The sequence below is a fragment of the Syngnathoides biaculeatus genome, chromosome 23 (assembly GCF_019802595.1).
Source record: "Syngnathoides biaculeatus isolate LvHL_M chromosome 23, ASM1980259v1, whole genome shotgun sequence".
NCBI classification, from domain to species: domain Eukaryota; kingdom Metazoa; phylum Chordata; class Actinopteri; order Syngnathiformes; family Syngnathidae; genus Syngnathoides; species Syngnathoides biaculeatus.
Window position 1 is genome coordinate 9,526,129 of NC_084662.1, and position 13,434 is coordinate 9,539,562.

The following is a 13,434-nucleotide window of genomic DNA, read 5'->3' on the forward strand; positions in this document are numbered from 1 at the left end:
ATAAATGTATTCAGGCTTCAAATTGTAACTTGTAATCACAACCATGGCTTTCAACCTTAATTTGAAACGCTAAATGTCACTTAGCAAACTTAGCTCATACTTGGCACTACTCACCTTAAATAAAACGTAATTATTTTGTATATTTGTTTATGTATATTTTGGAACGATACTGGGGCAGAACAGGAGAAGTGGTTAGCATATCTGCCTCACAGTTCAGAGGTTTTGGGTTCAAGTCACCTGCCATTCTAATTACTTTGTAAATTTAATGTCTGAAAATGGGGTAATGTCAGCACATATTAGCATTATGAAGGCTTTCCAAACAGAAGGAGACGACATCACTAATCACAAGTGAACGAACTACTGCAATTTATTGCCATTGAACCTCAATCTGAGACAGCAGCCATCTTTGGCCTTACACAGAGCATACAAAGTATCATGGTTGAAGGTGTGTTGTCACATTAAGCACGGGAAAACAAGTACGCGTCCGGTACAACAGAACATTTGGTGCGCATGCAGCGAAGCGCTTGTCAGCGGAAGACGTTTAGTGTGACCGCTCGGAGGCTCGTCTCGAACTTGTTGATCGCTCCCGCGGAAGCGAACCGATCACGGAAAGGACGTCGTCGATGCGGACCGACAGCACTTGGTCTGTTGGAGGAACGTGGATGACAACTTATTTAACTTTTAATAAACCAACCTATTAAAACTGTTTCGATATGAAAAATGAGCAGCATTCCTCCGTTCCCCAGTCATGTTTTTTTTTTTTTTAAGGCACACGTCAGTCAGCGAAGGCGTCGCCGCACGTTTTAGCGTCCCATGGTTGGCATGGTGACGGCCGGAGTCGTGACGGTGGCGTCCTCGGCTTTCCACTGCGACGTCACCGTCTTGATCTGCGTGTAGAACTGGATGCCCTACTCGAGGGGGGAAAAAAAAAAAAAACACAACAACACGATTTTTGCTTGTGGTCCTTGTTGATTAATTTACTTTTTGTTCGCGAACGGGCCGTTTTGAAGCTTTTCCCACCTGCTTGCCGTAGAAATTGGTGTCTCCCCTGAAGGAGCCGCGGGAGCCGGTGAAGGAGAACATTGGCAACGGGACGGGGATGGGAACGTTGACGCCGATCTGCAAGAAACCACAAATGGGTGTTGAGGCCCAAATGCTGTGGTCAATTATTCATCTATATCATTATAAACAGGATTATTGTTATGTAAGGACATGCCTAAGTCCTCACCTGACCCACGTCCACCCCGTGCGTGTACTTGCGCGCCGTGGCGCCGTTGGAGGTGAAGATGGCCGTCCCGTTGCCGTACGGGTTGTTGTTGATCAGGGCGATGGCGTCATCCAGGTCGTCAGCCTCCAGAACCACCAACACCGGCCCGAAAATCTCCTCCTTGTAGCATGTCATGTCCGGCTGAAGACATCATTACACACGATAAATATTAACTGTTTGCCGCCCCCCCGGCAGCCGCTTGAAAGTTCAAACTTTTTATGCTTCGGTGAAAGTGTGGAAAAAAAAAAAAAAAAGTATTTTATCGGCTCCCTCGGGACATGAGCTCAGGGGGGGGGGGGGGGGGGGGGGGTGTAAGAGACTTAACAGCTGCGGCAAGTCACAACAATGCACCGCAACTTTTTTTTAATGATACTCGATGGGCCCGGTGAAGAAATGCCCGACCCAGCAGCGAAAAAGAGGCAACCGCTCAAGTGTTAGGACGGTTTTGTTTGTCATGATGCAGTTTGTGCAAATACATCTGCGGTCACCCGACATTTCATTTTAGCAAAGTGGCAAAATTGCTTTTACGTCAGGCGTAGGCAAAGTATGGCCCACGAGCTCTTACAATTCCATACACTAGCAAGTCCAGTAAGGCGGCACGGCGGCCTCGCAGTTTTGAGGACCCGGGTTCAATCCTGCCTGTGTGTAGTTTGCATGTTCTCCCCGTGCCTGCGTGGGTTTTCTCCGGGTGGGCACTCCAGTTTCCTCCCACATCCCAAAAACATGCAACATTAATCGGACACTCTAAATTGCCCCAAGGTGCGACGGTTTGTCTCTATGTGCCCTGTGATTGGCTTGCGACCAGTTCAGGGTGTACCCCGCCTCCTGCCCCTTGACAGCTGGGATATGCTCCTGGACTCCCCGCGACCCTCGTGAGCATAAGCGGCTCAGAAAATGGCTGGATGGAAAATAACTGTTAAATGGCTGGATGGAAAATAACTGTTAAATGCCGATAATTAAATATACTTATTTCACCACACACGGTAAATTAATTAATGAATACTTTTGTTTATCAAATAAATGTTAAATTATGAAAAAAAAAAAAGAAAAAAGGAAGAGTCACCCGTCATACTACTTCCTGTCAAAATGGACGCACGAAGAAAGAGGTTTTGGCGGCCGGCTCACCGTGACGTTGCCCAAGATGGTGGGCCCCACAAAGTTGCCGTTCTCGTATCCTTTGACGTGGACGTTCCTGCCGTCCAGCAGCAGCTCGGCGCCCTCGCTGACGCCGCTCTGGATCAGGGACTCCACGCGGGCCTTCGCCTCGGGCGAGATGAGCGGGCCCACGTCGGCGCCCGGCTGATCGCCTTCACACCGTTGACTGTGAGACAACAAGTCGGCGGCGGCGGCAAGCGAGCGAGCGCAACACGCTTACCTGCGTTGACGCGCAGCGACTTGGAGCGCTCCACCAGCTCCGGGAGCCACTCGCGGGACTCGCCCACAAAGATGGCGGTGGAGAGCGCCATGCAGCGCTGGCCGGCCGCGCCGAAAGCCGCGCCCACCAGCTGGTTGATGGTGTTCTCCTTGTTGGCGTCGGGCATCACCACACCGTGGTTTTTGGCGCCCTACGACGAAGACATAGTAAATGCAGGTGAATGAATGGGACGAAAGTACATCAAAAGATTTCTTGACCATGTATATATTAAATACATTTAATCACAATGAATCATAAAATAAATAATAATTCTAATAAAAACAATTCATAGTAAAAGGCGGGAAAAAAAAACAAGAAAAATCTATTCATGTATCATTTTTTTTGTTTTGACCATCTACCATTTGCTCACATATCACATTTGTTTTTCCTAATTTTAATTTTTGTTTGTATAAACATTAAAAATCTATTCACACATTAAATTTTCCTTGAAAAATGACAAATTCATATATAACTTTCATCCTCATAGTATTTTTTTAACAAATGTAAGCTTGAAATAAAATTTCAATCAAATTAATGGTCTTGTATGTTTTTTCCTTCTGTCAGCTTTTTATAAGAAAAAAAAGATTGCTTTCTAGGAGGACCAAATACACAACTTTTTTCACACTTTCAACCCTGCGGGTTATGCGGTGATGCGGCTAATTTGTGCATTTTCTTCTAACGGACGCAAGGGGGCACTTGAGCGGAAAAGGTAAGAGTGAGACTGGTGGAATATATGTGCCGAGGAAGTGACTTTTACCGGTCCGGCCCTGCTCGCGCTGCGCTAGCGTGTTAGTGCCCTGTCTTTGTGATTTTTACTGTCAAGTATTTTTTGTAAACCGGGTGTGCTCTCTAGGCCGGGAATTACGGTACTTTCTTTTCAGCTAAGCCCTTCCAAATTGGCCCGAAATCATATCTAAATTTATGAAGAGTTACACCACAGTCGTAAAGGTGATAGTAAGGAATTTTTAAAAGTTGTAGTTCACTAATGACGGTGAAAAGAATCCAAATTTAGCTTAAAACACATAAAAGAGTAACAAAAATATTCACACGAAGTTTGACTCCTTTTTAATTACGTTAATCCTTTTTGTTTTTTTTTTTACCGAAGAAGTTTCACGTACTAACTCTGAATTGCAACATTCTTAAATATTTACCCAAATTTTAAAAACATCTTTTTTTCAGAACTATAATTTTTTTTTCTTGTAGTTTAAAGAAGAAAAATAAAAATGGATGGATGGATAGATAGATAGATAGATAGATAGATAGATAGATAGATAGATAGATAGATAGATAGATAGATAGATAGATAGATAGATAGATAGATAGATAGATAGATAGATAGATAGATAGATAGATAGATAGATAGATAGATAGATAGATAGATAGATAGATAGATAGATAGATAGATAGATAGATAGATAGATAGATAGATAGATAGATAGATAGATAGATAGATAGATAGATAGATAGAGATAGATAGATAGATAGATAGATAGATAGATAGATAGATAAAGCCCGGGTCACATTCTCGCAGTTTTAATTATTCACAAAAAACGCCAGTGCAAGTGCAATTTTTCCACAATGCTGTCCATAAAAATAAAGTAACAAATTTGAGTTTTGAGCGTTTAGGCTCGTACCATGTTGGACTGGACCCTCTTCCCGTTCTTGGAGCCCCTCTCGTAGATGTACTCCCCCGCCTGGTTGGACCCCACGAAGCTGATGGCCTTGATGGCGGGATGGTCGCAGATGAAGTTGACGGCTGCGTTAAAGACACACGAAAAGTTTTGAAGTCCTCCTCCGAGCAGACGCCGCGGCACGATTCTCTAAAAAGGGACTGGCCTGCGTGCTGCCCGTGGATGATGTTGAGCGTGCCGTCGGGCGCGCCGGCGTCCTGCAGCATCTTGGCCAGCAGCATGGTGCACCCGGGCACGCGCTCAGACGGCTTCATCAGGTACGTGTTGCCGCACACCATCCCGATGGGGAACATCCACAGCGGGATCATGGCGGGGAAGTTGAAGGGGGCGATGCCGGCGCACACGCCGATGGGCAGGCGGTAGGTGTACGTGTCCATGTCCTTGGTGATGGACGGGAGCGTCTCGCCCAGCATCAGCGACGTGATGCTGCAGGCGTGCTCCACCACCTCTGCCGAGGGAGGGTTTTTTTAAACGCACTCATTTTGATGTTTCATGCACTTATAAAATGATAATTATGAGTGAGCTACAAGGAAGTTACCGTAATTCAATTGCTACCGCGCTAATGCTAATCGCAAGTGCTAACCGTTTAGCATTCTACAATCTCAAATTCTGTTCAACAATTTCATCATCGCATTCCGCCTGCTGGCTCCGGCAGCGGTTTCTGGAGCAGTTTGTGGATCGCCTCTGGGTAAAACATTTGCAAAAGGGCGGCGGAAACGGCGCGCTAGTAAATCCTCAACCTGACGGCACACCCGCGAATGCCGTCGCCTGTTTTTCCTGCTGATAATGGAACGCGGTTCGTTACTGAATTCCTCAACGAGAGTGATGGAAAAGAGGAAAATTAATCATGTTTTTTGATTTTGCTACATGAGAGGGTGCCCAAAAATAAAATAAAATAAATAAATTTGGACTAAATAAATAATAACATCAAAATATGGGGGGAATTCACTCACACAAATTTGCCAGAATATAAACCCGAACATTTTCCATCCAAAACAACTGCCTCAGAGCAAAATGCCCAACTTCCTGCTCAGTTTCAGCAAGGGTCTTTCAAACTTTGTATTTTTTTATTTTTGGGCTGCATCCTGTTATGATTGACATGTCCAGCCAGTTTTGGGTCAAATGCAGCCTTGCGAAATCCAAGAAATCATCAACAAAGTCGAAAAGTCCAAACTGGTGTCAGGGGATCATTAATTACAACTCACAACGGGGCCCTACTGAGTTTGTGAGTATATCTTGACGAGGTGTTCAACGTCAGAAATTTGGGAATGCGCATTTGACTTTAAAACGAGTGAGTCGAGCCATCGTGCACCAGAGCATTCCATTGACTGTCATCGCCAGTAGCCACGTTAGCGTGAACCAGGTTTTGCAGCGGACGAGTTCACAGCACAATTAGCGGCGGGTTTCTGTTTCCAACATCAGAAAAAAAAAAAAAAAAAAAAACAGGAGAGGGAGGGCAAAATTGTGTTTTTATCGCGGCCCATTAAGTGGCCAGCAGCGATCAATCTGGAGACGGCGACACATAAAAAGCTCTCCGGGACGCTTAGGAAGCCTCGCGCCGCAATCCGCTGCGCAGCTGTCTTTACGGGACACATCAATCGGTGAAGATGAAGAACACCAGGAATAAGACTTCATTTCCGCCACTTCTATTTTGCCATTTGGCGTATTTTGTCAATATGCAAACTGCCATTTGAATCCACGAAATATTGCACGGAAATGACAAAGCTCGACTAGTGTCAATTTTCCACAAGCGACTTTCTTCGGGCTTGCGATTGTCGAGAGCGGGCTTGGCACGATCCCGGCGATGCCGCCATCTGTTGGTTTGGCAGGCACCTTTGCCAGCCTTTAAATTGTTTCTAACGACGACGTATAAATTATTATATTAAAAAATGATTTTCAATGAGTCCTTGATTTGTCCCTGTTTAAAATGCGACGATCTTTTAGGTGACTTTTTTTGGGCTTCTGATTGGCTAGAATGACATTACTTTATACTATAAATATATAACTCGTTTTTGTCGCGGGTCACATTGTACTTGCGGTTTCCCTCTGAGGGCCGTTGTGGCTGTGAAACCATAAAAAAAAAAATCTTTAACCGCCTCATCATATTTATGCATGAAATTTATGAACTCATTTTGGAATTAGAAATCAAGGGTACTGGGGTTTTCCAACTATTGTTGCTTGGTAACACAGAAATGCTTATAATATCTCAACATTATCCTTTATGATAGGACAATTTGAAATTTTGGTACGGATTTGAACAAAAAAAAAAAAATCATGGAAGTTGGTACACATGATTTGCCTATGCGGGCCAAATAAAATGATGCGGCGGGCCGGATCTGGCCACCGGGCTTTCAGTTTGACACCTGTGTAGGTTATAATTTTTTTTTATTATTATTATTATTATTCAAGTAGGATATATTCACAAGACCCTACACGGAAATTTTGTCAGAATACCAAAAATATCTTCCAGCGCTTTTTAAGACGATCCAAAACGTTTTACGTAAATCAAATAATTTTTAAAAAGTCTATTTTTCCAAGATTCTGGACATTTTCCTTTTGAGAAACAGACTTCATTCAGATATTTATTTCTATATTTTATTAGATTATTTCTGATTATTTTGAAGAGCCTATAAAGCTTTTGGCATGAAGTTCACGAGGAGTTTCTGATCCTTTTTGTCTGATTTTTAACCAAAAGCGGAAGACCTCTAGGACAAAATATCAAGACTTTGACTCACGCAGTCCCCGAAACACGTCGCCCTCGGCATCTGCCAGAGTTTTGCCTTGTTCCAGCGTGATCATCTTGGCCAGCTCTTTCTAAAATAAAAAATTTAAAAGATGGGTAATCACACATCACACTTGCAGCGCAAAGCAGTTCTTACAATGTTGTCTTTGATGAGCTGCTGGTAGCGTAGGAAGATCTGCTGGCGGCTCAGGACGGACGTCTCCGACCAGGAACGGAACGCGCGGGAGCAGGACTCCGCGGCGGACAGCATCTCCGTCTGGGTGGCTTTGGGAACGCGGCTCACCACCTCATTGGTGGCCTGCGAGGGTGGGGGGGGGGCAGAGACAGTGCGTTCAGACACGCCGACTGCGACCATTGTAGGGAAGTCGTTACTTCGGGTAACGCATTAACATTTATAGCAGAATGATTTTTTTCTGATCTTTTACAACATTATAAATCGGACTAGCGTATTTACGAGCAGTCATAAGCTTTGGCGGAACGCCGCTGAGGCCCGGAACTCTCATGTAGTACTCGTCTTATCGCCCCAAGCGTTACAAAGCCAGAGTACGCGGCTCGAAATACTCACAGGGTTGTGAACGTCGAGCCATTCCGACGTGTTGGACTCCACAAATTTGCCGTCAATGAACAGCTTGGTGGTGGGCTGCACAGGTCACACAAACACACGCTCACATGAAGTAAACGCTCAGTGGGAACGTTATTAGGCCCCTTTATCTTTTGAAAAGGAATTTTTTAAAGGGAATGGAAGGACCACAATGTACCTTTTTGCAAATATTACACAGTTTTTATGCTGAATACGAATCTTAAATCTGTTATGAAGGAAAATTTTTTTATTTTTCGATTATTTGCAACAAATGATCGCACATTGCTGTATCTGCCGGAAAAGGACGGAAACGTGGTGGAGAAAGCTGTGACAACAACATGGATCTTGTAGGAATACACCGATGAATTTCCCAATAATTCGAGCGATGAACATTATGCTGAAGGGTCCCACGAAGACGGCGAAGAATACGAGCTTTATGAAGGCGTTAAAGGTTATCAATTTGAGCCAGTTAGCGCACACGTTCGAATTCAGGCGAAGTAGCTGGCGATGAAAAACCCGGCGCAGGAGTCGGACCCATCGTGGAGGATATGCCTCGTGTTGGAAATATCGACTGGTGAGCGTTTGTGAAGTTCTTGTTTGGTTTAGTTAGTCATAAAGTGATAAATAGTAAAGGCTTCCATATCCTGAAGGCATTTTCGAGGTTTAGAAATTATGCAAACGCCGTGTATTTAGTGATTGGTACGCCACAACCGCGACAACTACTTTGAATGTAAATTGCTTATTATTGCACCAAAACGCACAGAAGCTGATAACGTGGTCTAAATTGGTATATTTTCACAAATAAGTAATAATATAATAATATAATGCTGCTTTCTTTCGGCTCGTCCCATTAACGGACGCCAGAGCGTGTCATCTCAGATGTACGCTTATATTTGTTTTGCACAGTTTTAATAATAGTAATAAAATAAAATAATAATAAATCATTTTTACAGATTGGTTTTAGCTTACAATCACTGAGGAATTCTCGAAATGAATGGGGATTTTCTACGGCGTGGATACAAAAGACTCCCAAGCTTATCGTCGTTCCAAAACAGCCCATCCCAGAATTTGTGACGTCAGAGGTTCGCCCACGAAATGGGTCGTTTTGCATGCAAGAGAAAGTAGGTCAAAGTTTGTGTACTTTAATTCCTTAACACTTATATTTTTGGGGTAAAAAACAGGATGTGCATTTTATGGAACAGTAGAACATATATTTTCGTCGAGATAACGTAATTTGCGTTAGCAATTACACATTCCATACACTTTAAAAATGGCAGTAGCGCTCGTATCGGAGAGCTTTCGGTGAAATTTAATTTTAGGCTCTCAGTTGATTGGACGAGAAGAGGCGCACACCAAACAGGTTAAATGCCGATTGTATAGGCCGTCATACACTTTTCTTTTATTAATTTTATTTTAGGTATCATTCAGACAGACATGAGGCCATCAGGATTTTGACGGTTAAGACGTTTTTGTTTTTTTAGATCCCCCAACTGTGACTTGGGACTTGCTTGAAAATGTACGGTTAATAATTACACATTTATGTAATGTAACGCTCACCCTTTGATAAAATGGAGGGATAGATGGATAGCTTTGTATTTTATTGACAAGTAATGCTGAACTAAGGTTTGAAAGAGTTGTTTTCTGTGAAAAGGGCTTTAATAAGAGAATTTTTAAAAAAAGAGTGACGTGGAGAACTCTTTTCCACGTAGTCTCCGAACGTCTGTGTGACGTTCACGTGTTGGAAAGTTACAAAAGCGCCACAGTGCGAGCTTTCCTTACCACAGACGAGTAGCACACACGACCCAGCTGCGCGGTGGATGTCTAGAAGGTATTAAAACAGATTTATATTAATACTCCACGTGACCTTCTGCTTGACGGTAAGCAAATAAAAACTGATTCAATCGAGACAATTAAAACATTCTACTGTCAACTTGAATTACTGATTTATGCAAACATGCATGGACTATAAAAACCAGTTTTACCAGAACAAACACAAGTCTCATGAGCAAACTCTGCAACAGCCGTGCATGCTAACGGTTAGCCACGTAGCTGCTTAGCTTCAACCCGACTGGCCCAGAACGGGACACTTAAATGCCGTTTCTATGCTTTTACCTTCTTCCTCAGCACGGAGCGGAGTATTGCTGCCATTGTGGAAAGTAGTGTTACTTTTTCTTTAGTCCTTCAAGCGACCCACCACAGAACGCGGAGTCTACTGCAGAACGTTCCCCCTTGGCAAAAAAAAAAAAAATACACAAGGCATGGGAAGCTAACCAGCGAAATATAAATGACTCGAAGAGCTTGGTCAGTGGCCAAATGTTACTCCATGTGATATGTACATCGAGTAAAAAAATCAAATCCCTGTTCACTTCCTTGTTTAGGCGTGAGTTTTAAACAGCGAACCAATCACCTGGCGGCATTCGTCGGCCGCCCTAAATCCCCAGTAGCTGATTGGCTGCTGTCACAGCGACGCCCGACTTCAACCTGTCTCTGTTTCAAACCTTTTGGGAACGTCTGCGTAAAAAAAAAAAAAAAACATGTCAAAAGGTCCGCGCAACAACGTCAAACAACTCCAGTGGAGTTTATCATTTTATAAAAGCGGTTAAAAAAAAAACATTTAAGATTGTTTTGAGGCGAATCACGTTTAACTACCCGGAGTGGCCAAGGGGCAGTTTCCTAGGCAACATGGGTACGCCCAACATGGCGTTCCTGCAGTGGACTTGTGAGGATGTTGCGAGATGGATTGAGTCCATTGGATTTCCACAGTACACAGTACGTTCATATGGTAAACGCGAGGTAGACGCAACACAAAATTTAATTATTTTTGTTGTTTTGCGGCAGCTGTGCTTCACCGAGAACTGTGTCACCGGCAGGAAGCTGATCTTTGTGGACTGTGCCCACATGCCGAGGCTCGGAATCACAGATTTTAAACATATGCAGGTAGTGAAAGTTGCTCACGAGGCTTAAAATAGACACACACACACAAACGGGTTTTAAGTACAAGATGAAAGAGACGTAAAGAGGCTCCTCTTTGCACGCATTTGGCAATATGTGCCATCTGCTTGTCAGAGGCCCTGTGTGCTTTAATTTAAATGAATTAACAGCGTGCGCGTTCACATACGCGACTGACTCACAAACGTTCGCTGGCCGCTTAATTAGGTTACACCCACGCAATGTATTACATTCACTTTGGATTGATTCATTAATTGCACTTGTTGTAAAGATCAATATCCATCCATCCATTTTCTTTGCTGCTTATCCTCGCGAGGGTCGAGGGAAGTGCTGGAGGCTATCCCAGCTGTCAGGCCACACCCTGAACTGGTTGCCAGCCAATCGCAGGGCACGTAGAGACAAACAGCCGCACTCACAATCACACCTAGGGGCAATTTAGTGTCCAATTAATGTTGCATTTTTTTTTTGGGGGGGGGGGGATGTGGGACGAAACCCACGCAGGTACAGGGAGAACATGCAAACTCCACACAGGCGGGTCCGGGATTGAACCCCGTGACCTCAGAAATGCGAGGCCAACACTTTACCAGCCGAATCCACCGTGCCGCTAAAGCTGAATATCCCCACCAAAATATTAGGAACGGCCGAGTGTGATGCAGCAAAACTAGCCGTGGTGCTATCGACGAGAGCAGCTGTATCAACCTCATTTTAGTTTGCATCTCAAGAGGTTCCGGATCACAATAATTGTGGCTTATGCGCCTGAAACTTGTCTTTTTTTTTTGGCCTTCGCAAGTGCATCAAGGTGATTTGTGTTTTTCATGCTCCCTCCAGTGAACAAAAGCTACTTTTGTTGAAAAATATCAGTGAACGTGTTCTCTGTGCCCCCGGGCCACATTTTCGACACCCTCCTCTAACGGTTAAGAGCCACGCTAATGCAGCTTTACAGATGCCGTATCTTGGAGGTTTTTGTCAGCCCGTCCGCACAAATACGAGGTAAACAAAAATAAACAAGGATGTTGTTCCCGCGTGCCTGTCTCGAGATGACGGCTAAATTAGCTCAGCGCGTCTGCTCCGGTGCGTCAGCATCAAGGTGGAGGCAGATGTAAACAGATAATGAAGCGCTATTTGCCTCCAGACGTTCACGCACGTGCCTCTTCATCTTCCCGTCATAAGACGAAGCCGCCTCGACGGGAGCACCGAACCAAAAAAAAGTTTGACATTATCAAAAGGCCCCTCCCTCCTTTCCCTTCCGTGTCTTAACTTTACGCCGTGACCCGCTGTGCGCTCCGCAGGCCATCGCGGCGCGCGTGCGCGAGCTGCTGGGCATCGGGGAGGTCCTGTGGAGTCGCAGCATCGCCGACCCCCCGCGGGACCCCGAGGGCCTCTTCCTGGAAATGAAGAGCCGCACGGGCGTCAAGACCGACGAGCTGACCCCTCAGCAGCTCCTGGAAGACATACGCCACTGACCGCATCCGAAGTCCGCGGACAGTTCGGGTTTGCCGCGGCGGACACGTTATGATTTTTAAAAATAAACAATATTGACGTAGTTGTACTCCTGCCACACATTATAAAAATTGAAATATAATCAAAACAAAATTTTTAAATGCATTGACCTTGAGTGGAATACTTCCTTTTCACAGATTTGTAATGCTGCGTCACAGTTTGAAAAATATTTCTATTTTGCTCATAAGTGAGACACGGATGTTTGGATGGATGGATGGAGAGATAGATATGATTCTGATGGATAGATGGATGGATTTATGGTTGGCTAGATGGCTAGATGGATGGAGATAGATGGAGAGATGGATGGTAGATAGATGGAGGGATGAAGAGTTAGATGGAGATAGATGGAGCGATAGATGGAGAGATAGAAGTGATTCAGATGGATGGATGGATGGCTGGATAGATGGAGATAGATGGAGAGATAGATGCGAGATAGATGATGGATGGGTGGATGGATAGATAGATCGATAGATGGGGAGATGGAGAGATGAAGAGTTAGATGGAGATAGATGGAGTGATAGATAGATGGAGAGATAGAAGTGATTCAGATGGATGGATGGATGGCTGGATAGATGGAGATGGATGGATGGATGGATGGATGGATGGATGGATAGATGGATGGATAGATGGATGGATAGATAGATGGATAGATAGATGGATAGAGATGCTAGACGGATGGATGGAGAGATGAGAGATGGATGGATGGAGAGATAGATTGATGGCGAGATGGATGGCGAGATGGATGGATTGAGAGGGATGGAGAGATAGATAGATGGAGAGATAGATGCTCGCTAGATGGATGGATGGATTCCTAGTGATTGATAGATGATAGATGGTACGATGGATGGCTCGATGGATGGAGAGATAGATAGGGGATGGATGGATGGATGGATGGATGGATGGATGGATAGATAGATAGATAGATGGATGGATGGATGGATGGATGGATGGATGGATGGATGGATGGATGGATGGATGGATAGATAAGATAGATGGATGGATGGATGGATGGATGGATGGATGGATGGATGGATGGATGTGATTTCCCAAGTGCAATATTGGAAAACCGAAAAGTTGCAGGCATGAAGTGAAAATACCAGTCTGAGTCTAAAAACCAAGCAAAAGGGAAGGCTCTTGACATTTCTGCCATATCAGCGGGGATTTCCGCGGCGGACAAAAGAAATGTGCGGTGGGTGACCAGCAAGATGGCGGGGAAGACTTGTGTGCGTGCGTGCGCGTGCGCGTAGGCGTGCCAGTTCAATTTCTCTGCCCGCCAAGTGGACTCGGTGA

The 13,434-nt window shown here is 44.6% G+C and overlaps 2 protein-coding genes across 4 annotated transcripts; one reads left to right on the plus strand and one right to left on the minus strand.

Annotated features, from left to right (window-relative positions):
- Nucleotides 1-342: 342 nt before the first annotated feature.
- On the minus strand, nucleotides 343-10,008 carry aldh6a1 (aldehyde dehydrogenase 6 family, member A1). The gene is made up of 13 exons (XM_061811745.1): nucleotides 9,808-10,008; nucleotides 9,475-9,516; nucleotides 7,681-7,755; nucleotides 7,252-7,413; nucleotides 7,108-7,186; nucleotides 4,518-4,820; nucleotides 4,316-4,437; nucleotides 2,643-2,832; nucleotides 2,393-2,574; nucleotides 1,229-1,408; nucleotides 1,021-1,119; nucleotides 801-908; nucleotides 343-645 (listed from the first exon to the last, which is right to left on the minus strand). The coding sequence occupies exons 1-12, from the start codon at nucleotides 9,841-9,843 to the stop codon at nucleotides 804-806; spliced, it is 1,575 nt and encodes a 524-aa protein (XP_061667729.1). The 5' UTR covers nucleotides 9,844-10,008; the 3' UTR covers nucleotides 343-645; nucleotides 801-803.
- On the plus strand, nucleotides 9,445-12,639 carry LOC133496329 (sterile alpha motif domain-containing protein 15-like). Of its 3 annotated transcripts, none has more exons than XR_009793772.1 (3): nucleotides 9,445-9,523; nucleotides 10,534-10,632; nucleotides 11,934-12,633. XR_009793772.1 is itself a non-coding variant. In XM_061811755.1 (3 exons), the coding sequence occupies exons 1-3, from the start codon at nucleotides 10,378-10,380 to the stop codon at nucleotides 12,105-12,107; spliced, it is 360 nt and encodes a 119-aa protein (XP_061667739.1). In that variant the 5' UTR covers nucleotides 10,201-10,377; the 3' UTR covers nucleotides 12,108-12,217. The 3 variants fall into 3 exon arrangements, 1 of the variants encoding a protein (XP_061667739.1); XR_009793773.1 differs by having other exon boundaries at nucleotides 9,487-9,572; nucleotides 11,934-12,639; XM_061811755.1 differs by lacking the exon at nucleotides 9,445-9,523 and adding an exon at nucleotides 10,201-10,464 and having other exon boundaries at nucleotides 11,934-12,217.
- The last annotated feature ends 795 nt before the right edge of the window (nucleotides 12,640-13,434 follow it).

Bases quoted from the DNA above. Each gene is read 5' to 3' on its own strand.
- aldh6a1 (XM_061811745.1), bottom strand. From the start codon at position 9,843: ATGGCAGCAATACTCCGCTCCGTGCTGAGGAAGAAG. The intron at 1,409-2,392 runs GTGAGCCGGCCG...TGATGTCTTCAG, and splicing joins CCATCTTGGGCAACGTCACG to CCGGACATGACATGCTACAA. The intron at 909-1,020 runs GTGGGAAAAGCT...CCCCTCGAGTAG, and splicing joins CCAATTTCTACGGCAAGCAG to GGCATCCAGTTCTACACGCA.
- LOC133496329 (XM_061811755.1), top strand. From the start codon at position 10,378: ATGGGTACGCCCAACATGGCGTTCCTGCAGTGGACTTGTGAGGATGTT. The intron at 10,465-10,533 runs GTACGTTCATAT...GTTTTGCGGCAG, and splicing joins TTGGATTTCCACAGTACACA to CTGTGCTTCACCGAGAACTG. The intron at 10,633-11,933 runs GTAGTGAAAGTT...TGCGCTCCGCAG, and splicing joins CAGATTTTAAACATATGCAG to GCCATCGCGGCGCGCGTGCG.